Source organism: Apteryx rowi, unplaced genomic scaffold (genome assembly GCF_003343035.1).
Source record: "Apteryx rowi isolate R43461 unplaced genomic scaffold, aptRow1 scaffold_33, whole genome shotgun sequence".
Taxonomy (NCBI): Eukaryota; Metazoa; Chordata; class Aves; order Apterygiformes; family Apterygidae; genus Apteryx; species Apteryx rowi.
The window spans coordinates 1,258,381-1,285,357 of record NW_020449752.1 but is presented as its reverse complement, the minus strand read 5'-3'; the positions used below and the strand labels follow the sequence as shown (position 1 = coordinate 1,285,357).

The 26,977-nt window shown below is 49.0% G+C and overlaps 1 protein-coding gene across 2 annotated transcripts in view; it reads right to left on the bottom strand.

Moving 5' to 3' along the window:
* Positions 1–23,879, bottom strand: part of B3GAT1 (beta-1,3-glucuronyltransferase 1) — a 39,626-nt gene extending 15,747 nt beyond the window's left edge. Inside the window, exons 1-3 of one of the 2 annotated variants that reach the window (XM_026071746.1) lie at positions 23,808–23,879; positions 990–1,125; positions 705–851 (exon numbers count right to left, since the gene is read on the bottom strand). In XM_026071746.1, coding sequence (XP_025927531.1) covers positions 705–816 — 112 coding nt within the window. In that variant the 5' untranslated portion in view covers positions 817–851; positions 990–1,125; positions 23,808–23,879. Of the gene's footprint in view, positions 1–704; positions 892–989; positions 1,126–23,807 lie in introns of those variants that run through there. The other variant, XM_026071745.1, reaches the window with a different exon arrangement.
* Positions 23,880–26,977: the final 3,098 nt, after the last annotated feature.

Sequence of the window (26,977 nt, the reverse complement as noted above, 5' to 3'; positions counted from 1 at the left end):
TCTCACAGCCCTTGCATATTGCTGCTCTGCTGAGGACTTGATAAAAACTAGGACTCTTTTGGCCAGAGAGGATCCTCTAGCACTTCCTGTATTCATCTGCTACGGGCCAAAGTTCTATTTAATACTTTGTGCAACAGGCATGCTGGAAGCTGACTCATAGCATTTTAACTCCAAACCATCAGGTAGGATGCTGGTGCTTACTACATGCCTTCCCCTTCAAGTCCAGGAGAACCAGTTTGCTGTTCTCCTGCAGACACTTGAAAAATGCTCTTTGCCTTTTCTCTCACAGAGGAGCTGTCTTAGGTAGCAGCTTTGCTTCCTCTGCTCTCTTTATTGCAGCCTTTCTACTGGACTAACTTCTTTGCAGCACATTGCAAAAGCCAGCAGAAAGGGACTTCTCTTATGGATCATCAGGGAACAAAGAAAGACATCTTCCTTCAGTGCTCTCTCCCACTGATTCCGGATTTAGGCCCTGAAGAGCTCTCCAAGTGCAGTGACCACGTCTCATGGCTTGGAGGCTGACATCTCTGAAGAACCCCTATAAGCACTGGGCTGTTCCTACAGCAGAAGTGGGGAGCCTTCTGCATGAGTATGGGCTGGGAGCTGAGATGAGCATGGCTGCCATGGAGGAATGAAATGAGAGAGGAGATGAGGACGAGGGAGGGATGCACAGATTTGGCAAGGGCTGGTTTGGTTTCTCTCACCCTTGTGCACTGCAAGTAGTGGAGCAATGGTGCTCTGGTGCCAGACGGTGATTAGTAGTGTCCAGGGCAGAACTATCAGCACGATAGCCAGGATGTCCCGTCTCTTCGGCATCTCCAAGACTGACTGGACCCACAGCTCCTCATTACCTGACAGTGAAAACCCCAGAGACAGAACAGCAAAGCACATGGAGAAAAGAAATAAATGGGCAAGAAGGAACAAGGACAGAGAGAGAGAACGCGAGAGAGGGAGAGAGCAGCGAAGGTGACACGACTCATAGGTCTTACCAGTGCTTACAACCCACCCATTGCAGAAGCAGGTTTGGAGTGGCCTCAGCTGTTGGGACCAGGAGCAGGACAGCACTTTTACAGGATGCTGCTGGAGCTGCCAGTGGGAGCCTCAGGGACCCATTTGGAAGGAAGCCTGCAACACAAAGCAAAGGTGAATAGCAGAGAAAAGTACTAGTGAGTTGCTCCATAGAGCTCACAAATCCTCCTCAAAAAGAACAAGACAAACAGCAGCAGTGAGCCACAGAAGTGCCTCCCTACCCTCCAGGAGAGATGCCTGCTTGTTGTCCAGGGCCTTGCTTTCCCTTTCATCCACTTGCCGAGCAAGGCCCTGGCTTCAGCCAAGCAAAAGCTGCTCAGTGCCCCGGTGTCTGAACCATGCCCCCGCAGAATAGGACCCTTCATCCTCAAAGCATCCACAAGCCAGTCAGGCCTCACAATGCCACTCGCTATGCCCAAGCCCTTAGGAAGAAATGGAGACCACAATGACTACACTACTTGTCTGACACTCAGCAAGTGCTCAGCACTTGCTGTGAGCCCTAGACCCTCTCCCTCCTGTAGACAAAAGCACTCTGCAGCCAGAGAAGAGACTGCTCCTGTGCTCTCAGGGATTTGGCTCCAATCAAGTTAGTGCCTCTGTGTTTTGCCCTTCACTGTAACCCCCCAGCTCTGACCATCCTGACAGCACCTTTGATGCAGCAAATTTCAGCTGAGGCTTCCAATGGCCTGTTCGGATTCATTTCTTCTATCTCAGACAAGTTACAACTGGAGTATATTAAACTGCCACAATGGCTTAGGTTGATTCAATACAAGCACATGCAAGATTTAAACAGACTGTATTTTATCCAAGTATCTTGGCAAGGAATGTACATCACTTAGCAGGGACATGCACGGTGGAGAGTTTGCAAACATGGGTAGCAGTTTAGTACCACTGTTCCCATGTGGGGGAACGCATTAGCCTGCTGCTTARAGCACTGCATTGCAGACATGGGAGAACCCAGGGAATACGGCAGGGAGGCTTGCTGTGGGGCCTCAAGAAAAGCACTGATCTCCCACACAGCACTGCTTCTAGCTGGCTCTGCATTCGCCCTCACTACAGCATTCTGGAAAACATTGCTTTCCCCCGCTTTAATCTGAGGGGAGCTCCTCAAGCCTGGGCTGTAGATATGATGTGTACAGTGGCTGCATTGCAAATGCTTTTCCTGAGACCCTTGAAGCTTGCTTTTTCTTGGTTGTGCAGGGCAGCCATGGAGACATCCAGGTTCAAATCCCTGATTAGGCCAATGCAAGGTACAGCTAGTGCGTGTGAAGAGAGAGAGTCTCCTGGAAGTGTCCAGAGGAAACAACAACAAAATCAACCACCAAACATATTCGGTTCTACTGGGAACTGGATTTCCTTCACTCCATTAAGGGCAGCCAGCAGGAAAAGGCTTTCCACAGCCCAAAAACATGTTCTGTGCAGCCAGACAACCTGCAGACTTTCAAGGAAGTACCTACTGGCAATGTGGATTTGTCTTTATTTTTTCAGAACTAGAGAAATCAGCCTCATCCAGACAAAATGAATGACAGAGGAAGTGGAGGAATTGTTCCAGTAAACATCAACCTTCTGCTCCATCCCAGTCCAGCTCTTAGGGCCAGAGAGATCCTGCTGGCCTAGCACTGCCAGAGCACACAGTGCCCTCAGGAAAGAGCATCTGGCCTCATCCTTGCTGTCCCTGCAGTTGATGTCAGTGCCTGAACGGAGGGCACGAGCACTAGCATCCTCTCCGAATCCCCTTATAAAGCCAGAACACGTCCTTTGAGCATCCCTGTAGGGCAGAATCGCAAGGGGCAGCTCTGAACAGACTGAACACCTTGCCTAGCAAAGCACCTTTGCTGCAAATGCACCAACTAACGGATGGTGCTACTGGAAAGGGGGAGGGAGGAAATGACATGCTAAAAGGGCTGCTCGGAGTCAATTCACAGCAGCTGGTGGGCTGCCACGCATTAAACGCCCTGTTTGTCAAGGACGGCTTCCTCCAAATCCAGTGCTCTTACCTTAAGGATGCCTTTTCCCTGTCTCCTGCCAATCCAGACTCAAATTGCCAGCATCCTCCCAGCAGACAGGCTGGGCTTCATATGATGGAGAACTGGCACCTTGGGATGGGATGTTACACYGATTTCTATCCCATCAACACAAGGGAAAATGAGCAGGCTCCAATGATTTGTGCATTGGTCTCTTCAGCATCGATTCCTTTTAATTTGCTACAGAGCATTTAGCAGCTCCCCGGTCAATCATCTGTCACTTTGGTGCTCCAGCTGCCAAGGGCCAACACAGCCCGCTCATGCCCCAGCAGAGAGAGCTCCCGGGGCCTGCGCTCTCTGCCACGGGAACGCTTCCTCCCCTCGTCATCCTGGGGCTATCTGAAATGCCGAGTTCCCTTACACCATCGGCAATTCTGGGTTGCGGATATGAACTGAACACGCTGTGCGCAGTGGCCGTAATTAATGTTCCCTTCCTTATATAGCACGCTCCACATGCCCACAGGGACACAACCCCAATACGGATCTGAATCGCAGAGGGTGATGGTCAGCTGGAGGTGCACGTGGAGCCCAGACTGCAGCGTGACCCGCAACGCAACTGCTGACCCACGTTTCGGCACCCCGGGCTGCCTGTCGGCATCCACAGTGCGCCGCGTACTCCGCTCTGCAGCACAGACATTGCGCACTGTTAATTCATGAAGCAATTTGATTTTATTGATGACCCTGAGAAGCCTGACTGAAGGACACCGTAGGAATTCACTTGGGGTTGCTGTGAGCACTGTGAAATCTGGATCCAGATGAAGCATTTCAAGGCCATCCCAGCGCACACTACTACAATTGAGGGCATCGATGGCAAGCGACACTGGTTCCCCGCACAACAAAGCCGTGCTCTTGTCTCAATGTCACATGTTAACACTGCAAAAGATAAAATCCATTTTCTGCCACGGACAACAGCAAAGAAATACATGGCCACTTAAGATTTGACACTGCTGGTGACAGAATTCACAGCTTCACAGCCCAAAGCAGAAGGCTCGTCCCTTGCTATCAAAGCTGCACAATGCTCTTCGCTGCTGCTTATGGCAGAAGTAAGGCTAGGCAAAAGCTGTTCTGGGCAAAAATTAAACTCTTCCTCAAGGCATTCACTCTCCCCCRTCCCATCATAACACCACTCTCTTTTTCCAATTGAAAAAGTTCAAAACTAAAACTGGCYTTGTTCAGATGGTCCATTTTAGGTTTTTGCTATCTCCTCCTCCACTGGGAAAAGAAGGAGGGGAACAAAATTTAAACATGAATTAATTAAAAAGTGCAAATTCCATTTTCTACTACAGAAAACAAATATCATTTTTTAGGTTTGAAAATGAAAGCAAAATGAAAACAAATTGAAAAGCAATTGATTTTTTGGTTAAACCATTTCAAAAGCAAAGGTGTTTTGCATAGTTCGGAAAGATTCTCTTTGCCAGAAATGTATTTTGACATGCTGCAAGYACGGGGTCTATGCCACATTGTGGAGGAGATTTCACATCCTCCGGCAGAGGGCAATGGTGTCAAGGCATGACAGTATTAAAAGGGCACTCATCTAATAAAAACGCTTTAATAAATCCTGGAGCCATGTGTTAGTAACGTGTTGGATTATTAAACGCTGAAGGTTCTTTTTTTAAATCAAGTTAATTGGCGTCAGCTCTGCCACTTACTGTAGGAAACACTGATTTGATCTGCAATCTGGCTTACAGTCAGTTTTACCTTCTCTCTTCCTTTGGGGCTGATCAGCTCCATGTCACTTCTTCTTGGTTTTCCCACATTGAAAAGAAGTGATTTAGAAGATGTTGAACTAAAATTTTGTTTTAATTGAGTTTGTATATATACATAAATCATTGAAGTGAAAAAATGGTCTAGATTTAAAAGAAACACACAAAAAACCCAAACATTTCCTTGCATTACAAAAACAGCCAGGAAATACCAAACAACAAAGCCAAGGCCCAAAACAAAAGCTTTAGGAGGAAAATAAACACGCATACAAATAGATACAAAGACACAAAAAAAGATACAAAGTATATGCTCACTAGTAGCTTTCACCCTGGCAAAATAACCCCTAAACCAAACGCAGGGTTTCAACCTGGCAATAACAACGGGCTCTGCTCCCGGCTGGATGATGATGCAGGACGGGCACAGGCCACCGCCGGACCCTCTGCCCGGCCCACTCGATGCACTGGGCAGCCGGGCCACAACCCCTGCAACCACGTAAACTCTGCGGACTTTACATACGCGTTTATGGGCCTGAGCTAATCATCTTGCGTAGAAAGTGACTGTGAGCATGCAGAAATTAAGTAGGCAGACTAAAGAATCACTTCCCACGCTACGGACTGCGCTCAGCTCATTTCYCAGTCCTCCTACACTGCAATGAGCACRGAGCAGTAGGCTCTGAGCCACGGCCTGAGCRTGCAGGCACCCCCTTTCACCCCCAAAAGCAGCTSCACACCCCTGAGGAACAGAARGAGTGCTCACAGCCCAGACCCAAACCTGGTTTCGTCCCACATAAACATTTCCCTGTTATCAGCATCTAGGGATTACAGAACATCTCTTATAAAGCATCAGTTTTACAGCAGCCCTGTGACACACTGAGAAGTGCTGCCACGTCCATTTTTCAGATGGGGAAACTGAGGCACAGAGCAATTARGGTTTTCCTTTGCAGTCCCATAGGCAGTCAGGCACTGGGGAAACGGGCTCCGACCCAGCACGGCCGCGCTGCGCACAGGCGCGCCGGCGGCTGGCTCCAGGTGCTCCATGCTCAGCACCACACCTCTCYGCACTGCACCGCACAGTGGGGGCACAGCCACAGGAAACCTTCTCTCTGAGATTTTGGTGTTTGGCAGAAAAGGCTTGTAAAGCAYGGGCTAAAAATAAAGATAGCAATAAAAGCCTCTTGCTCGTTAATTACTCTGTAAGCCATTACTGCCTAAAAACCCCATAACTTTAATGGGGGCTATTATAAGTATAGTAGCAAAACTGTGGAGCTAATTACTGTGTAGTTATTAAGCAGAACAGAACGGGCATGCTTTCCTTTAAAGGAGCCAGAACTGAGAAAAGAGAGAAGTAATGAGCACGCAGAATTGCTTATTCTTTGAGGATTTAATCAGAGGTGCTAACTTCAACCTCAGATTTTCCCAAGTTACAGGAGAAAGGGGCAGGGACTTTGGAGCCCTGCTCTCCCAGAAGACTGCACAATGCAGAATGGGGGAACGCACCGTTCTCTGGCTAGAGCTGATTTGCACAACACAAAGCTCAAGGAAGGGAGGGAAAATGATTCAGAAATGTTTTGGATCACCATTACCACTCTGCCAGCCAGAGGAGAACCAGATTCATCCCCGCAAATCAAAGCAGCTACCTATTACTCCATCAGGTGTTAGCAGTGCTGAGCCAATGCTGACTGGGTCTGTGATGGATGGTGAGGTTTTGCACCATCTCTCCAAAGCTCAGAACTGTGAACAAAGCGAACACAGGCAAGCACACCATTTATAATGGTCCCCACTCCACAAAATGCTTGCAAGCTTATTTAAAGAACCGCAGCTCAATGCTTCAGAGCCAGGCTTTGCTGAATAGGGCCCCAGGCAGGCCTTTCTCTAAGCTTGGTACAGCAGTGTAACAGAACCCTGACCCACATTTTGCCTTGGACCCTCTGTTAGAGGAAAACAGAGGGCCCCACCACGTTATAGTGAGATACATCCTTCAACACAGATGATCACAGTCTGCAATCCATTGGACTTTCTCTTTCCTGCTCATATAAAGCCCTGGGAGCTGTTGGTGCTAGACAAATCACTGTTTGTTCTTCCCCCAGGGACTGGAGCACGCATTCTGCCTTGCATCACAGCCCGAACCTCTGCAAGGATGTCTACAACACACTCTGCCATCGCCCACATCACAGCACCCGCCGCCGCTCATGAATTTTTTGGGGCTGCTCAGAAGCAATTCACTTCTGGCCTTGCAGGGAGCTCTGCAGATCCGCGCTGAGGTGCAGCAACTGCAGTCAGCTATGGACTCAAAAGCAAAGAGGCAATCCTCGTTGGGGTGAGGTGCAGCACAGTCATGCTGGGGAACCAGCAACAACATACCAAAGGGGGCTGGGGGGGGGAAGCCAACGTGTCCTGTATATGTGGGAACCATCTCCAGGGTTGTACGAACAAAGGAGGCGGAAAGCATTTGCCAGATAACTTCCAGGAAAACACACCACTTCTGCATCCCTTCCAGCAGTGAGTGCTCGTGGGCAGAGTATTCACTGCAGGAAAACCACAGCATTGCAAAGAAATTGCGCGACAAATCCACCCGCTGTCTGTCTGCGAACACTGGTAGGGGCCCGCAGCCTTTCTGTCGCTCTTGCTCACTCATACCCAGTTGCCTCTGCTGTGTCAGACATTAGAGGGAAAAGAGGAGGCGAGGATCCCTCGCCCAGCGTTCGCACCAGAGAGGGAAGCCCCACACCTGCGGCTGCCTCCGTACCGCAGCGCCGTTGCGGTGCCTGCCGTGCCAGCGGTGTCCCTCCCAGGAGGCAGCTCCTCTGCCAGCGTCCGGCCGCCTTGGGAAGGGTGCCAGCCTCAGCRCAGGCCTCTCACTCCGAGCCACCCTACCGAGGTGCGTGGTGAAGGGCATTTGGGGCACAAATGGCCTCTGTCTGAAGAGTGTGGGAAGCTCTGGGCAGCTCTGCCCTTGGGAGCAYGGGGACAGCACTGTCCCTGGGGCCAGGAGAGAGAGGGACCTTTGAGAGTCTTCATATGGATTGAGGGGAAACAGGTTAAAATTGCCCGGGGAGTCACTGGTAGGCCTCTGTAATAATAAGCCCTGTTGCCACAGTTTGGAATAGGACTACTTTTGTTCAGCATTAATTCACCTAAATGAATGAACAAACAAACCAACCAACCAACGTGTTTATTCCCTCCCCCCCTGGTTATTCATCCCTTCCTCCAGAATTTGTTTCTGTGGCCAAAAAAAGGGAACCCTGTCGCTATGCTTGCCTTGGCTATACACACAGAGGCGKTTTTTTGTGTTGTAAGAGGCATGTTAATGCCCTCCAGGCATATACCTTGCAGCACTTTTTTTTGTAGTGTCATTTTGTAGTGTTTTTTGYAGCGTGTTAACTTTACTTTGCTGTTAGAGAAACTGAGGCAGAGAGATTGCAGAATTTTCCCAACCATGCAAAGGCTGGGACAAAAATTGGCCTACTCTCCCCTTCCAGTCCCCAGCCCCATTGCAGCAAAGGGGACAGAGAAGACAGATTTTCTCGCAGAAAAAAAAAAAAAAAAAAGGACTGAGCTTCTCAGAACAACACTTAAAATTTAAAGCTAGCATGAGCAAAGTGGATCAAGGGAGCTCAACACAAGCACAATTAGCTTCTGCAACTTATTGCCACAGGATACTAAGAAGAACAAGAACTTAACAGGATTCGAAAAAGGATTAGTTGTGCATGTGAATAAACTGCATATCCAGAATTAGAATGAACCACCCACCAGTTTGGGAAACATATAAACCCTTGACTCCCAGAGCTTAAGCCAAATTTTAACAAGCCCCAGAAAGGAACCTTCCCTTGTCCAGATTAATCTTCGCCCATGCTGCTCCACCTCTGCAGATGCCAGTAGAGATGACCAGCACTAGAAACAGGACAGGAGACGTGACAGGACTGCTCTTATGCAGTCTGACAACGCTGCCTAGTCCCATGATTTCACCGGTTCCCACAAAATGACAGACCTTCTGTTAAATCCTTAAAAGATTTAATGCATCATCTTAATGTGTTTGCTTTCCTGCGCAGGTTCTTATGCTGCAATCATCACCGCAGTGCCCAAGCGCTTTCCAGGAGCTCATCCTTAGCTACACAGTCGCTGTGCTTTCTTTCCTCCTTGCTCCAAGGATACATAGGGGAATGCCTTGTAAGGGGCTGGTACCATTTTGTAGTTACAGTGTTTTTGGAAGAGGGTTGAATGTGGGTTTTGCAATCTTGTTGTGATAAGCAAGGCACAATCAAAAAAATCATCATGCATTTGGTACAGAAAGCGGTATGGCTGATGGGGATCCTTAGAGCCTGGTAAAGCTGCATCACAGTCTTGGCCTGGCCACACAGGAAACCCTGTTCTGGTAGAGACAGTGCTGCCCTTACTGCTTCGGAAGATGCACTGGTACATCAGTCAGGATTGGCAATGCCTGTTCAAGACTTTCAAGCCAGAAAAGCTGTGGGTTGACTCAACTCTTGGATGAGAAAGCTTCTACAGCACCCAATACTTGTTGATAAATGGATGCACTTCACACATGGTTTTTAAAAAGCATCCTTCTTCCTATCGAGATGAAAAGCTGTTTGACTTACAGCCTACTTCCAAAATAGAAAGACAACTGGGAGTTGTCATCTTAGGGGAAATGCTGACAACACCCATCAAAAGTTGTTTGGCTTTTTCTAAGGTTGCTTGTGGATGAATGCTGAATGAATGATGAAAAAAGAACTCCAACAATCAGCTCTTTTATCGGTTTCTCCATAAAACCTTCCCAAATTGGCAACACAATGATACCTTAACATTTCACTTGCACTCAGCTAAGACCATGACAAAATTGTCAGAAACAGTCATGTTTCCAGAGCCTCTGTACCAATCTCTGTGGTCTGCATTACACCGAATATTTTGTGCACCACTGACTTCAGTAGATTTTAAAAAGTGACAGTAACAAAGGATGACCCAATTTCAACAGGATTGGACTAAATTCCACGGCTCCATAATAGGCTTTGCATCTGCTTTGTCCAAAAGGTTTGAAGACGGGCACTTCCACATGAAGTCACGTGTAACAGGGGTGGCAGGCCAGAATGACCAAGCCTCCCCTTCCTGACCAGCAGGCCAGCTGAGACCACTGCTTCAGGATATGCAAGATCCAACTATCTTGAAGAGAACAGGTCAAGCTAATGCCAGGCTCCCTGTGGACTTGCTTTCCCCCCTACACCCAGGGAAGCCTAACAAGTCAAAGACGCGTAATGTATTTGTGCGATGAAAGAACTGACATGGATGTTGGAATAAAGACCACAGACTTGCCAATACTCTGGTAAGGATTACCTCACCACCACCCTGGTCTAGGTGACCCTGTTAGAGCAAGGTGGTTGGACTAGATGATCTCTGAAGGTCCCTTCCAACCTCAACCATTCTGTGCCGAGATTGCACAGCCTCTCTGCTGACCTGTGACACTGCTGCACCACCCTCTTGGTGAAGAAATTTTTCCTGTTATCCAGTCTGAAACTCCCAAGCTACAACTTGCAGTTGTTGCCCTTTGTGGTACCATCTCCCACCACCAACTCTCCCCAATCTCTGCTGGGGAAAAGAAAGACAAAGTAGGAAGAACACCACTGYACAAAAAAGGGAATTCCAAGATGAAAGCTTAGGAGCAAGCTCAAAGGGTGCATTTCACACATTAATACCAGAACCAAATGCTTATCTTGGAAACTTATCCACCTAATAGACTTTCTCCCCAAGAAAAGGAGGAATGATGATCACGCTGCCTCTCCCACCAGAATGTCAACTAGACGGCACCACTCTCTTCATGCTGCAAGCGTCCAGCACCTCGGCGGCTTCGGGCTGGCGGAACATCCTGGGAGCTGCCTCCCACCAAACCGGCAGCTGGGATGGTTCACAATCAGATCATCAAATATGAGGAGTTGGGCCTAGCAAGCCGCAAACCCTAATATTATCTCCCAGCTGGCTCTGCAATATGTTCCCAGTTCCAGACCTGGAGATGACACTGCTCACCTCCCACACACCATCGCTATTTGACTCTGTGGAGAGACGATGCAGGAGGGAAGACAGCAGGGCCTGTTGCCAGCCGCCGGTCAGAGCCCACAGCACGTGGCACGCACCTTACAGCATCCGCTGGAGGGCTGCTCACTGACCCGGCACTCAAGGCCTGGCTTCATGGCCTTCAGCACTTAATTATTGAGCTCTTTCCCACTCTCAGAAAAAAAAAAAATCCTGCACTATTTTAAAAGAGTTATTAATAACATGATTCTAATGCATAAAAAAGGGGAAAAAATAAAGCCTTGCAGAGCTAGTGAGCAACCTGGCCTTCTCCCACAGCAACAAGTGGACAAGCCACCACTGTGCACCCTGAAACACCTTAAAAAGGGGCTTAGTTTTCAAAAAGATTACTTTTCTTTTTTTCAATAGCAAAATGCAGGAATCTTAAAGGTGTTTTTTTGAAAGCTGAAAAAAAAATATGAAGGCATCCAAATTCTTCCTTATTTTTGAAAACACCAGCTGTTGTAAGCACAAGTCCCCGAAGACACCACCGAACTAAAGGCTGCTTTGCAGGAACTGTTGTGAGAGCTGTTTAATAGCGTGCGTGTGGCCATACCGACAGGTGCTCCAGACAGGCAGCCAAGAGGAGCATCCATTGCCTTGGGAGGCAGAGCGGCACTGGCATTGCTTCGGGGAGGCAGAGCGCTCTTAGCACGCTCTAAGTTAACACCGGGCGACTCCTCCCCACTCCCTCCCCACAATGCCACTTCCAGCACGTGCAGCACACGAGGCAGCCACAGAAGCCTGGAATAAGATGCTTTGTATTTTAGATGCACTAAGAGCAGCCATGCGGGTAATTCAAGCTGAAGAGCTTGAATATAAATTCCTGCCTTACTGCAAACTAGTTCTTTCTCATTCACTGCAGATAAGCCTGCAACCAAGGGCCAGAGTTTCCAGGTTAACTGCTGCACCCTACTCAACCAGCCCATGCAAGAGTCCTTACTAGCTGCAGCCTGAACAACCACCCTTCCTGCATCAAAGCGCACCTCAGCACTGCAGAAATATATATAGATACCTCCTAGCAGCAGTGTTTAGAGAGACAGGAACATTCGCTGAATTGCGGGACCATTTCCTGCAGGTTTTCTCTCCTGTGGCCTTCAGGGATAGATCCGGCAAAGATGCAGCATGGTGCTCAGAGCCTTCCCAGCTCCCTGGTAAGCAGTCAGTCCAAAATCATAGCCAACCTACAGAGAAAATCCCCTCCTCCTGTCCCTGTTAGATGGGTTCTTTAAAGAGATGTGGCTCAAATCCTAAGCCCTGCGCAGTGCTGGGGGATTGAATAGGGCACAGAGAACCTGCCAGCCTGTGACCTCTGCAGAAGTCACTAGTGGGACTGAGGGGTTAGCATCGATTCTTTCATGCTGCAGTGTGGAAAGAGAAGAGGGGGATGATAAAGCAAACGCACAACTCAAATTTAGCAGTTTGAAACACAATCAATGGCTACTTGCAGCTCCGCAGTCCATTAGTACAGCCACAAACCTACACAACCTCTGCTTGGAAACAGGAAGATCATTTTAAAATTACCTTCCTGTTCGATTTTTGGTCACTGCCGAGATTCTGCAGAGTCTCCTAACCCTACTGTGCCTGCTGAAAGGAAGCGCACAGGCTTCCTGTGATGCACTCTTCCTTCTTCCCTCATCTCTTTTCTTCGTGATGAACACCGAGGCTTCTGCCTGCCAGGGAACCTGCATGCTTTGACATGTCAGAATGACATGGCTCTTCTGCCATTTGGGGGCAGCTGGAAGAAAAGAATTTTTCCTCCACCAGTATAAAACCCCATGCTGCCAATCCAGCTATTCCAACATGGTCCAAGGTGGAGAGATTTGGCTCTTAGTTTGACTCTGGGTGGGAAAGGCAAGTGCTGAACCTAACGGCTCGTCCAGCTTCCAATCTAAACCTGGTTCTGACTCTGGCTTCCCTCACGGCTTAGTTATTTTGGCTCACCTGCACCTCGGCTTGCTCCAAAGGTGAGCTGAAAATAGCTGCCTGCTTTTGGACAGCAGTCACAAGGCTCAAGTAGCTTATAGGCTAAATACAGAAACGACACAAACACTGATGCCCGAGGGGCTGGCAAAGTGCAACACACCAATCTGACGGCCTGGTGTGCATGCCTGGAGAAGGTCATTTCTCCTAATTTTGGAATCACCCGAAGGCCAAATCCAGTCCAGATTTTCTCCACATCAGTGAGAAACAGAGAAGCCAAACGAAAGCTGGAGAAAGAATTAAGCCAGCAGTTTCACAGCCCAAGTCAAAAAAGCAGTGAACAAGCAGCCCACAGAGAAGGACAGACACCAGATAGCCCCTCTCCCGGCTGCCCAGATCTCCGATCCCACTCACCAGCCCCAGCCATTGCCAGCAGCATCCCCATCACTTGCAAAAGGGCCAGCAAACTGCTCAGGACAGGGGGAGATATTCCCCATCGTCCCATAAGTATCTCAGCAGCAGGGAGCTCTAACTTTCAAGTGGCTCAAAGCATGCCCATGTAATCTGACAGATGCAGACAGGACTGACGAACAGACAGACTCCCTTGCAGGGTTTGACTTGCAAGGTGAGGAATAAGACAAGCCCTTGGGGAGCCCTGAGAAACTGGAGGGTTTTGTAATGGCTGCTCTAAGAATATTGTAATCATGCAGTAATTACGGTGCATCTCAAATCAACCAGGCAAATTACATCGTTATTATTACGACTGTCACCATCCTTGCACGGCAGAGACAGAGAGGCAATAGGCCATCCCTCGCCCAAGGAGAAAACGGTGTTAGCAGAGTAACAACAGAGAAAGAGCACAGACTCACCACTCTCCCTTCAGGCCTGTCCAAGCCAAGCAACGGCAGCCTGGTAACTTCCTCAGGTGACTAGGACTACATCTGCATTTTTCTATGCTGTACCTCAAGGTACATCACTTAATTAATCATGTTGATTTTACTTTTTAAAATTAAACAGAGATCTTTAAGCGCAAGAATTAGCAGCCCTTGTCATTTGATTGGAACTGTCAGGCTTGAAAATGTCATTCCTATAGATGACTAATCTTTAAAAACAAGACAAACTTACTAAACTGTTTGACTCAACTGATAATGAGCCAAAGCAGTAAAGGTGATGGAGAAAGAGAGCAAGAAATCAGTGCTGCCTGGATTCAGTGTTGCACATAGGCCTAAATTATTTTTCCAGCTTGAGGGACTGGGGCTTCCTGGTGAATGCAGAATAGAGACGGCTATGAAAATCAGAAATGCCTGCATGTCTGTGAGGGCATCTTGGCAAAATTGTTCTTCCAAGTCCCCGGCACTTTGTGTAAGGAGAAGAATTTCCTCTTTCAGTCACTCTAAATGTGTTGCTTTCCTCAGTACAGAGTGAAGACCTTATTTCTCTCTACCTCTTCTGCAGGCTCCCTTTTGAGCAGCTGCCCCTTGGCTCTCTGACCCTCCATTTTCTCACACCTAGTCAATCCAACACTGCTTTGGGAAGCATCCTAAGATTTACAGGTGGAAAGCGCTGCATAGTATTGGCAACAGGGGTGTGCCTATGCTGATCCCAACCTGAACCTGAACACTAGCCTACTCCAAAACCTTTCTCCCTGCACAGACCAGGGTCTCAGCCCTGGATTGCCGCACAGTTCACAATTCCCTCTGTAACTAGAATGACTCAGGCTGTCGGATAACTTATTAACTTCAGCAGCCAGAGTCTCTTCCCATTAAAGCATTAAGGTACAAGATGCCTGGGTGAGACAAAAAGGACTGCCAGGCAGAGCATGGAGCGCACCAGACAGAGATGAGAAATAATGTTGGCAGCATTATTAAAAAAATGAATTGGAGGAAGAAAGGAAGGGAGGCGGGGTGAGAGCTTCAGAGGATTGTAACAAACCCTTTGCCACCAGGAGCTTTACAGCTGTCAAATTTCCCAAAGTCAGGGGAGAGGGCAGTAGCAGGGAGACAGCTTGGGTCTCCTGCTCCGGAAGTCAAAGCAGCATCCCTTCCACACACACATGCCCCGCTAGTGCAAAACCCCACGAGTTTTCAGCAGTGATGGGTTTATGGCATGCAACATGTCCCCAACCCCAGCACCCATTCACACGATTACAGTATTCTCCCAATGCCATGGACAGTTACTCCTCCACAAGGGCTTTAACTGGCAGCTCCTCATCCTACTGTCCTTTGGGATTTATTTATAGAAAGGCACCTTGTACTGCTGTTTTTCCTCCTTCCTGAGGCTAGTCTGCCAGGCTCCAGACAGAGATAGTACCTATACCTCCAGGATCCAGAGAGCTCCACCTTGCTGCTAAGGGATTCATCCTGGAGTCATTTTACTCACAGATATGCCTGCCAGGCTCCTTTCTCAGTCCTCTTGTCTGAACACTGGCTGCTTGTGCTTGGAGAATTTTAGAGAGAAGGTAACTAATAACATAAAGTAACTCTCTGGTAAGGGAGACATGATTTCAAACTCAGCCACCCAAGAACAAATTGAACTTTCATCAAATCACTTCCCAAGTTCTTAGACCATCCCCTGCCATGACTGAATCTCAATGCTCAAACCAAGCTAGCACATACAAATCTATCAGCATCTTTCCCACTACCCAAACAGCCCATCACTGTACAGACATTGCACTCGTACTCCAACCATTTCCCACGTAGGCACAGTTGTCCTGGCTGTCTACACCAACCCATACTGCTCAGATTCCACCCAGTCTTTCCAGTGCTTCAAATTTTAGCACTTGCAAATTTTCCCTGGTAAAAATCATGCCAGAAATGCTGCTCATCTAACTGATGAACAGAAACAAATACTTCCAAGCCCTAGCAGCAGGGCCTTCCAGGAGCGGCACACTCACTGAAAATGAATATGTTAGAGTCACACATTGTGACTATGCCACTGTTATAGGCAAGACACTGGGAGAATTATTCATTACTAGTGACTTCTGTAGCTCTAATCTCCATAACCAGCTGCCATCCATTCAAGTGGATCACAACCCATCTGAATAAAGCTTTGAACGTCCATACAACCACATCACACAGCCAAAGTCAGCCTCTCCTGGGGTGTTTTATCCCCACATCTACTGCAAGAGCTGAGGATGGGGAGGGTAGAAAATTCTTGTATCTTACCGAGGCTGKGGGGAGCATACGGACAGAGAGAGTGTCATAAACCAGGGGCTGGCAACCTTTCAAGGGTGGCAGGCCTGTGCCAGCTTACACTTCTCTCTCCCAAATTAGAAGCAAAATGTGCCACTAGAAAGTCAGCGAAAGCTGTCTCTCAAAGAAGAGGCTGCCTCTCAGCAGAGCTGTATGAGACAGTGTCTCCCAGCATCTTGCTAATCTGAGCAAAGCCATTGCCTCCCGAAGAAGCTACCCCTCTCGGGGTCCTTGTGCTGTCCCACACCTGCCCGCTTGCCCTGGCAGGCACACATCCCAGGTTGCTGACTCCCACCATAAACTGTGCTAGGATTTAATCCCAGCAGCATTCTCCTCCCATTCGCACCAAGCCCCTCACAAAGGCAGATGAACAGTATCATCACAATTATTTATTCTCCTCTGCCCTGGAAGCCGAGCTGGGCAGTGGTACGCACTGAACATATGAGACATGAAGAAAACAACCAGGCACCCTCCCTGAGTCACTCAGGTTTACTGTCCGAGCGCCCTCCCTGCACAGTTCTGCCAGGCTTCAGTATCCAGCAAGTCCCAATATAGGACTGCAGTTTCCTCTGTATGTCTCACCACCTCCTTCAGAGACCCAACCCACTCATATATCTGCCTCTAAGCAACCGTCATGTGCATCTATTATTCAGAAGAAATATCAAGTTATTCGCAAGCCAAAATAGGTTCCAGGTGCCACATTCAGTCTCTAACAATATTCCTCCTGCAAACCTGCTCTGTTCTCAGCGTGGACTCAACAGGGAACAGCACAGTGCTGCTCTCCTGCTTTGATCCCCCAGTGGGCTTTACAGCTTTGTTAAGGTGAGGGACAGGAGTTAATAACCCTGTTAGGCCGCCCCCTCATCATCTGGTTAATGTACCTCGTTAATAGCTATGGCACGGCATCGCTCACCTCCTGTACACTCCGCAAACTCCAACCTTTCCCATGGGCTTGCAGTTACAGTTCCCCATGGCGATGGAGGGACTACAGAGCAAGGAGGGCACAGGAAGGAAATGATGTGGTGCCTGCAGGAGGACAGTGACTCACGTAGCACTTTGCTACAGGCACCTACAGGGTTATTCACATTGTAGGGAGGCATCCAGCTACCATAGGCATGCACAGGCTCACACAAAGCAGCAGTTATGTTTTCTTCCCAACAAGTCTGAATCTGAACACGGCAATGCAGGACTGCTAAGGACAGTGTAATAGCTGCCCTGGGTTGGATGATGGCTCTTGTGCCCATTGAAACGCTATGAATGATTTCTCTGAGTATCACCCCTGATCTACACGTACAGAAAACCCTTCAGGAAGCGCCAGTCCTCTGCTGACGAAGGGCAAGGCTGGCTGGGGCAGGTACAAAGAGAAGGCAGGAGGAAACATGCAAATTCAGTGTGTCTCTTCTTGCACTGTGAGCATCCACAGCTGCTCTAAAAACCAGCAGAGCACATCAGTGCAGAAAGCAAAAAAGGCCCAAACTCTTGCAATGCCTCTCAGGTCACAGCAGCACTACAGCACAAGCACTGCAAAGAACAGGAGGATCGGAGCAAGATGAGCCCAGAAAAGGTACAGGAGTCTGATGTCCTTCCCCTGCACAAGGATGGGCTGAAGGCCTCGGGGCAGTGGCTTCCATAGTGCCGATTCCTACGACAGGACAGTTGTGTCAATACAAGGGTGGCACTAAGTTCCTGCTGCTGCATGGGGAAGACAGGCTGAAGCTGGAAAAGAGTCCACTTGGATCCACTGGTCAGAAGCCCTGCAGGGGAACGGGGCCACCGGTGTCTCAGCACAGCTCCAGATTTACTCTCCATGCCAGAGTCCATGGAATTCTGATGGAATAATCCTAGAAGATCATCTGGTCTGGCCCCCTGTGGCCAGGGCAATGTCATTCTCCATGGCTAGCAGGCTTTTGATCTCTCATACCCTGAGAAGCTGGACTCGCCCATGGACTTGCCCATGCAGCCTCTGCTAAGTATTGCCCCAGCCCTCACAGGGTCTCCTGCATTAAGAGAAATGTGTTTGCACACAGTTCTTTAACTTCAGAGGCTGCTAAATAGATGGAAGAACAAAGCAAAAAATCTAAGGAGCTAAGCCAAAATGCTTCAGGGCCAAGGTGGCATTTAGAGATTAGCCCATGGGGAGGTAACCCAGGCATCCACTCCACTGTCACTTTGTGTTTCTCTGCAACAGTCCACGGTGCACTGCTCTGAGGCAGCATTACTACTGCAGCTTGCTCAGCACCCTCTCCCACACACATATGCGGCCAGACCCTTTCACAGCAGCAAACAAAAGCATCTTGGCCCGTGCTTTGTGCCACCAAGACAAAACAGAGTATAGGCTATTCAAAGCTACAACTAATCAAAAGTGGGACCCTTCTCCTACTGATGGTGATTGGAGTTATGCTTTTTATTCACTGAGTGCTGGAGTGGGCCCTGAATCATGCTGGCATTATGTTATCATAATGCTGGAAGTATTATAAATGCTTTGCATGCCAGACAAATCCTGGAGCAGGCTTCCAAATCCCCTCAAAATCCCCACTTGCCATTCTGCATTCATCCATTCATGAAATCCAGAGCAGAATCTCAGCATCCAGCCTTTTGCTTTTGGTCTCTTTCCAGATGAATGAAAGGTGAAGGGAAACAGGCAGAGTCAAGGCATTTCTTCTGGATTAGCCCTCCTTTGTCTTTCAGGTGCCGAATCTGAGGAAGAGACTGCTAGGGCATTTAAGAACCAACATCCAACAGGGCAGCTGAGACAAATCCCATGGCCCCATCTCCTGTCACAACGGCTAAGTGAAGTGGGTCTTGTTTTCCGTGAGTGCTGGCTCTTGTGACCACAGCGAGCTGCAGCAATGAAGAAATTGGGGTTCTGCCACCCACACAATGTAATGTGCAGCACTCACGACGCTGGAGGAGTGAAACCTCACAGCTGGCTGGAAGGAGATCTTTGTGTCAAGATGCAGTTGTGGCCATCTAGCTCCATGCAATTTCCCACTCACAAAAGGTCAGATGAGGGCTGCCCTGGCCTCGCAGTACCCAGTTGCAGGGGCCTAGGGTGGGAGTCATCCACCCCTGTTCACTGCTATGCTGCAGATATAGATCCCCACAGCAAAGTTAGCTAGATTCCCTTTCCAGTCAACGGGGAGAACTCATTTGGCCTATTTTAGATGTGTTGCCTTCAGATGAGATGAGTCGCACCATGAAAATGCCCATTTCTCTTTACTGTGCAGCAGGGTCTACCTGAGCAGATATCTGCATCTTCAGTACACTTACATAGCAAACCGTGTCTCAGGAACCAATAGTAAACAGCACTTAAGGGCAGTGCACAGGCTGGAGCTGGATCAGTAGCGACCAAGGCATTAACACACCTTTTGAGAGCAGATATATCACCTGCTTTTAGAGAACAGCATAAGCAGTGCAGGAAGCCTCATACAGAAGTTCAGTTCTTGTCCTATCTTTAGGAAAATGGCCCAGATCCTGGCAGGAGGGGCATCTGCAGCATTTCCTCTTTACGCTGCTGTCACTGCCAAGAATATCACTCCATGTTCCCCATGGACATCTAGATAGGATACCCAGAGAGCCTTCTAAGGTACTACTGCAGTTGGCAAATTGCTTAAAGGTTCCCAAGCAGGACAGGGCATTTCTCAGACAGAAGCGCACAGTATGGACATTTCTCCTAAGCAACTGCAGGTCACACGCTTGCTACAGTCAGTGGGTGTGCATCTGCACACAGCTGTACGAGGGGAAGAACATACATGTCTATATACTGGGCAGGATGGAGAACATACGTGTGCAAAGCCACATGTGTGAGGGTGCACCAGGCACATTACAGGTGCCCATAAGAACAGCTCAGGGTACGTATGCTGTGCAGAAGGCATGTTATGAGCCTGTAAACAACATGTCTTGGCAAGTGCCACTTGGTACAACTGATGTTTCCACAGATGGAGAGGAGGAAGAATAAAAAACAGGAAAAGAACTAAAACGGCTAAGGCTGTGGGACAAAGCCATTAGCATTGCAAGAGACTGGATTCTGCTCCCTAGCTCAGTTGTTCTCAGTCTCTCGGGGGCTCAGCTCCCTGGAGGCATGGAGTTCCCATTAGCAAAGGTAGGCGGATATATTCAATAGTGACTAATACGCTGTAATACTTAGAGTGCTTGGGGGTGGTCCACGTGTCTAGATCAGGATGTGAAGATTAATTATGGGCCACACCCTGTGATCTCTACTCAGCAAAGTCCTTATTAGCTTCTGAAGGTGAATCCAGCCCAGATGTCAATTTGCCAACACAAACATAAACAGCTGGGGCTGGCAGGAGAATAAGGGAGAATCTATCTTCACTGTTCAGACCTTGCACTTGGCAAAGATCACTTCCCTTGCCACTGGAGAAGTAAATCACAGGTAGCTAAATGATTCGGGATCTCCACAAGCAATGCATAAAAGACAGCATGTTACAGAGAATAGGGACCCATGAAAAACACTACAGAGGGCCTTTCCAATGATACTGCTTCCAGAAGATGCTTTGCCCTAGGCCCTGGTGGGTTGAAACCACAACAAAAGCATCTCCACCCATACCCCCAGACCAGACTTACAGCTACAGCCCACCTAGCTTTTCAAGGCTACTGCATGGCACTTCGCAAGGGAGAGCTGCAGACAAAGTGGCAAGGGAGAAAGCCACAGAGGGCATCGCCCAGAGAGAAAGATGTTGCCAAAGGCTGGCTGCACCCCCAGAAGTTAGAGATCTTGCTGTTATGTCCATATGAAAAGCAGCCCAGGCAGATTCCGGCAGTCCTCAAAACTGCAAGACAAAAATGCACAGTGATGTGAGAAAGGCCAGGACCTTAACCTCTCCTTCTACGTATTCAAACCTGGCAACTGGAGTCTGTCTGAGGAAAAGAAAACTGCTTTTGCCCAACATTTTGGAGCTGGCAGCAGGGGAACAACGGCGAGAAAGAGCAAAGGCATTGCAAAAGGTAAGTCTCCAAGAAACATTAAAAAAAATCATAACATTTGCCCTAATGTCCCTTAAAAGACAGTTCTTTTTATTTCCCAAGGCTTCTGTTGTTGCAACATGAGGGTGCTGGAAGAGATTAAAAGGGCAGATGCACTGCTTTCCTTTCAGAAAGCATTATTTTGACGTTGAGCAGCCAACTTCGCACAAGGGGAGTACGTGCTCCTACTTTGTTACTGGAAGATTTCTTGGTCAGCCTAGGCCATATCTCCCAGTTACAGCAACTGTTTGCCAGAAATAAGCAGTGTTTGTCAATGCTAAACCGACAAGGCCCTGCGCGCTACAGGCACTCGCTGCTCTTCTTGCCTCAGAGAGTGCGTAATTGCAGAGCAAACAACCAAAAAGATCTGGAATGAAACTGCAAGTCAAAGGAGGAAAGAGAGAAAATCCAGACATCTCTGCACCTGGCTGGAGCTCTGTGAGATACTGCCCCGATGAGGTCAAAGCCAAAGCACAACAGAATCGCTGACCCCAGCGGCACCATGTCAGGCCTGTGACACATACAAGGTGACAGTCCCTTTGAAGGGTTGGGCACTATTCTCCCTTTGCAGGACAGCACTCGCACTTCGCTATGAGCCATCTCTGTGGTCAGAAAACTGCAGGAGGCCAACTAACAAGTGTGAAAGTTCTCCCCCTCTCCTCTTTGTGAACACCTGCATGAGGAGGGATGCTTTTTGCTCGCTTTACTGGCCTAGAGAATCAGAAGGACACGAGAGTTGAGTCCCCTCTTCCGCACCTTCCTCAGGTCAGTCTGGCTCTGAAGGAGCCAGCTTTCATTAAAGGTGTTGCTGCATTGCTTAATGACTCCAAGTTCACAGTGCCTCGCTGGAAGAGCTGAGCGTATCATTACGAAGGCCTGTTTTCAGGAGGGGATTTTATAACTCAACTGCATGAGACAGCAAAGTACTCAGAGCCATCGTCACTCATTTATTTTTTTTTCCCCTCTCTCTTTTACACCTCCATACATATTCAACCAGGAAGATACAATTATTGGTCAGCCACCTTCCCACTCTAATAGTATCACAGCTCAGTCCCTTCACTGGAACATCTTCCATCTTCCTCAGTGCTTTGAAGCTGACACAGAAAACACAGTTGGGTGCTACATACAGAAAGAACTTACTTCATCCCTTTCCCCCAGTGCCTCCATTTTCCCACACCTCTTCTATCCCTATCCTATCAGGTTACCCAAGCAATCAGAACCACTGTAATCTTTCGGCCAGCTCTTAGTCAGTTCATTCATACCAGAGATCTGCGCACAGAGAAGCACTTAATTGCATGAACAAGGCAAGCAAGATGCATCTCACTGACTTAGGAGAATTTCCTCTTATGAGCAAGGATTAGTCATGAAACAAAAGGCTGCTGGCTCAGAACCACGTAAAGCTCCACTGTGCATTTACACAGCCCTCTTCCGTAGGTACATGCACAGACAAATGCACATAGGCTGACACATTTACGCAAGTTGGCGACACTCACTGTAGAGATTCAGGGACACTTATGATTTAGACAAGTACGTACAGATCTATGCAACAGACTCCATAGTCTCTTTGAGCCCACAACAAACATTGGACCATAAGCTCCTTAGATGGGTATACAAGCTCTTATGTCAATTGACAGCACATCGGGGCTCATGACTTTCTGCACTGTGTGCACATAAGCAGGGACTTTTGCGACACATCATTGTCTAAGTAACCAAAGCAATGTTTTCTAACCCCACATCAAACTGAAGACCCRTTAAGGAATCGCTGGGGCAAGAGGAGGAGGGGGTATCTGAGGGACAGCATGCAACAAATGGATATTGCAGCAGCAAGATCCTGCTAAAGACAGTGAGGGACCCCCAGCCAAGATGTGGACTTTTAGGAATTAGGTGGATATGGGCTCCATGGCTGTAAACACCAGATCCACCTCAGTGCCTTCCCCAACAACAGCTGAGCTGAGCCACCTCCCAGTACTATTTAAAGTTGTGCTTTCTGGTCTGGCTGAGAGGAATTAGGACTTTCAGGGTCAGAGACCCAGGAAGTGAGTCAGAGAGATGCTCAGCAGGCAGAAGAAAAGCATTGTTTAGAGACAGATTTATTGATTACCATGGACTTTCTCCCCCATAATCATTATTTTTCATCCCCACCCACTCCCACAACATAATGTGACAGAGGGATGACTCCTCGGATGGCAAAGCATCCCTCAGCCATCTCCTCTTCCTCCAAAAGATAGCACTCAGAAAGCTTCTCCCCTTAAGTAGCCTCAAAGTTGGCTCTCAACACTGCTGGCACGAATGAAAAGCATTTCGGTTCTCCCTCCTCCTAAATCCCATCCCTCTCTGTCAAGAGAAAAAGGCAGAGGATGACCAAGGGAAGAGCCAAGCAACTCTCGATCATCTCCCACCTCCCTCCTGTCATTCTGCACGGATGCACCAGCAGACTAGAAGGGTGCTGGGCCACTGTAGTCCCCACACGCCTTCCCCAAGAGCCGCACACAAGCCCATGAGGGGAGCCCCAGAGCAGGTGCAGGTCCGGGAGGGCAAAGCTTGGAGCACAGTGCTCCTGGAGGCGACACAGGCATATTTCCCCCATATCCCATCCAGCCCTCCCCTGGCAAGGCAGCTTGGCATCTTCAGGCACCCAGTCTGAGAAAGGGAGGCAAAGTCATCTCCAGCCCTGCAGCCCCCAGGACCCAGTCTGCACCCTTAAAATACAGTGGGAGGGGTAGAAAAATCGGTCTGAGTCTTTTCTGCTTCCTCTCACTCCCCGCCTGCCACACACACACGCACGCGCGCGCGCGCATACACACACACACAGACACACACACCCAGCCCTGTGCATAAAGGAGCTCTGTCCTGCTCAGCTCAGCCATGCAATGTCTGCAAGAAGCAAGAGTTACCTTATTCCCATAGCCTGAACTGCCTTCTCTCTCCATCGCGGCTGGGAAGCTGCTCCCATTCAAGCTTTAATCCCTGGGAACAGAGGCACGATTCAAAGCGGCTGTTCACCCACTGGAGTGGGCTCCCCCCAGCAACCTCCTCCTCTTTCTCTCCTCCCTTTTTCCTTGTTACGTTAGGATTTTTTTTTTATGTATTTGTTCTTAATCCAGGCAGCAACCAAGACACTCCTTCATTGCCTCTCTGCCTCCTCGTTTCACTCTCAAAGAAATAGCAGTGGAGAGCTCCTTCCTGCTCCACTGCCTCTGTGGTCCTTCGGTTCCCCAGGTCTGCCTGTCTGCAGCGTGGCGTTAAGGGAAAGAAAGAGAGTGAAAGAGGGAGGGAGGGAGGGAACGTGCAAACAGGGAGGAGGAAGAGGAGGCCAAGGGGGTGCGGGAGGAAGAAGCCAGAGCGTGGCTGGCTGCTTTGTATCCAGAGCAGTGCTGACAGCCTCTTCCCTCCCCCCCTTAGAGGAGGACCTGCGCTGCTAATGGTCTGTACCAATTTATTCCACTTAGGCAGGGGCACTTCTCCCTGTGACGGGAGGAAAAGCCAGGGAAGGCTTTGAGATGGCCCCTCAAGGAATTGGTTCCTGCTCTCCTCACTCCACAGCATCACCCACGGAGTTTGCAGCCACAGGCTAGGAGAGATGCTCTCCCAGTGCTGCATGCAAAAGGAAAGTGTGAGGCTAGGAAGGGCTGGGTGTGAGGGAAGGGTCTTGCTGGGGGGGAGGCTCAGCACTGCTCTAAGTGAAGGTGGTGACCATGTGCTAGGGAGAAAGCAAGGTCCACCTCCCGCCCCTCAGGAAGGCAGGCTGAGCTCTGCTCCGCTATCTGCACGCACACCTCAGCAGCGGCACCCTCCATTCCTCATAGTGCCTGCCTCCGTGCCCCAGATCGATAGCTCCCTGGCTGAGTCCACCTGGGCTCTGCAAGCAGTGATAACACCTGTCAGATCTCATGCAACTTCCCTTCTATCCAGCACCATGCCTTTGCACGGCACCACTCAGCCACCACTACCCAAACTGCAAGGCACCCCTACATCCATCCTGGCAGCTGACTAAGGGCCCCAGCACTGAGCCCCATTCCCCGTCACCCCTCTTAGGAGGGCCAGGAAGCTGGAAGGTGGTGTTGACATCTAACTTTCCAAGACAAAAGGGCTAGTTAGGGATTCATGCTCTGTTGCCCCGAGTCCCAGGACCTTGGGCAAAATACAGCAGGAACATGCTTTTCCCATGAGAAGAGGGCTCTGGAGATGACCAGGGCTGCCCCTAATCTGTGGGCAATTGTGCCAGGTCCAGTGGGCAGGCAGGACACTTCTGCTGTGACCTCTAACCATGCAGTGGGACCTTCGGGATACTGCATTCTTTTGTAGCAGCAGCATGGAGGAGGCAGAGCTTGAAGGGGCTGGGGAGAAAAGTAAGGATCTTATCTCTTGGTGCTGCCCTTTAATAGTTAACCTGGGGAGGGCTGACTCATGCTTAGCAGCAGATTTCTCCGAGATGGCTGAACACCACAAAACATATGCTTCTGAGTGCCACGCTTCACAGCTGGACAGTTCATCATAAGCAAAAAATCAGATCCGAGGTTGGAGGCGAGTTAGCTTTTTCCCATCCTGACACTGCTGTCTCCTCACCTGCTTCCAACCAGATCAGCCCCCTCCACATACCACCATCCTTTACTGGCTGCATGTTCCATGGGGAACATGCATAGATCCACAGCTATAGCTATTCCCCAGATACCCTGTTACCCCTCTTCTCCAGGTCTGGTCAGGTTACAGTGCCATGGTAACCTGTAGGTATAGAGAGATTTACACATGCTTTACCAAAAAAAGGAACAACAAAGAGTAGAAACCTTCCAGTTACTGCAAAACACATCAGTACCGAGCCGAGTTTCATACTGTGGAGCAATCCCAGCAATTTTCACCACTGATTCCCATCATGTTCCCTGAGCTTTTGGTTTTGTACCTATAGCATTCAGACCCCAGTTTAAACTTCTGTTTCTTCTGGGGTATGTGGGAACAGAGATGTCCACTATGTAGTCTGGAAGTCAAAATGTTACCCATAAATTAGCAAGTATCAAGACAAAGCAGACAAATACCTTCCAACTCTGCATCGCAGGGCCAGGGACAGTGGTGCCCATACTCTTTTTCCCCGAAGTGAGGCAAGCCGGAGGACTCCATGCACAGCCCCAAGCCACTGCCACAGGCAGAAGCAAGCTTTGTTGAGACTTTTGCAAGGCCTGCACTGGACAAACTGGGGAGAAGACGGCTCCAGGCCAGCGGTACTGTCTACAGAGAGCGATGTTTGAATGAAGGTACTTCACAAGAGCCTCTCTCCCCACACTGCACCTACTCTGCACATGAATAAGGAACAGCTCCAGGACAGCCAATCCAGAATCCTTCACCAGAGCTAAAAAGACTGCATGGAGCACCACACAGCCAGGCTAGTTTCTGCTCAGCCACTTCCTCTGCAAAATGGGCCAGTTCTCGCAATCAAAGAGAACGCAGCCTTTTTTGTCCTTGGGCTCACTTTCTGCAAGGTACCTAGGGAGAGATCAGCTAAAAAGACTACTTGCCTGGGAATTTTGTGCCAATTCAGCTAGTAATAAGGGTTTCACTGAGCTCTGTGTCTATTAAAAATGCATAATGTCCACTTACATCAAAGGGATGGATTCAGACTCAGTGCTTTTCCAGCAAGTCCCAGGCTACCTGTCATTACAGCTTTCAGGAGAGGAATACTGGGGAACTCTCCCTTGAGGCCTATAGCAGGAGACAAGAAAGGGCAAACTCATGGACTGTCTCAGGGCTGGGTGAGAGAGGGAGGAAAGAGGGAGAAGAGATTAAAAAAGGCTCCTATCACAAAACCTAAACACATAAAGCTCAGGGAGGAGGGAAAGGAGATGTGTTACACCTGCAATTTGTAAGAATTATGGGTGAACGGTAACATTTCGGTCTCAGGTCTGCATCAGTGTCTCAGAAGACTCACAAAAATGAAAGGCTGTAGGAAAAGTGTACAGGAAGCTCAAGACAGACATAGACACGTATAGGGAGGCATTGCTGTGTCCTTCCCTCCCCCCCCCCACCCCCCCTTCAAATTTACAGCCTGATTCACTTAGAGATCCTTTCTGYGATC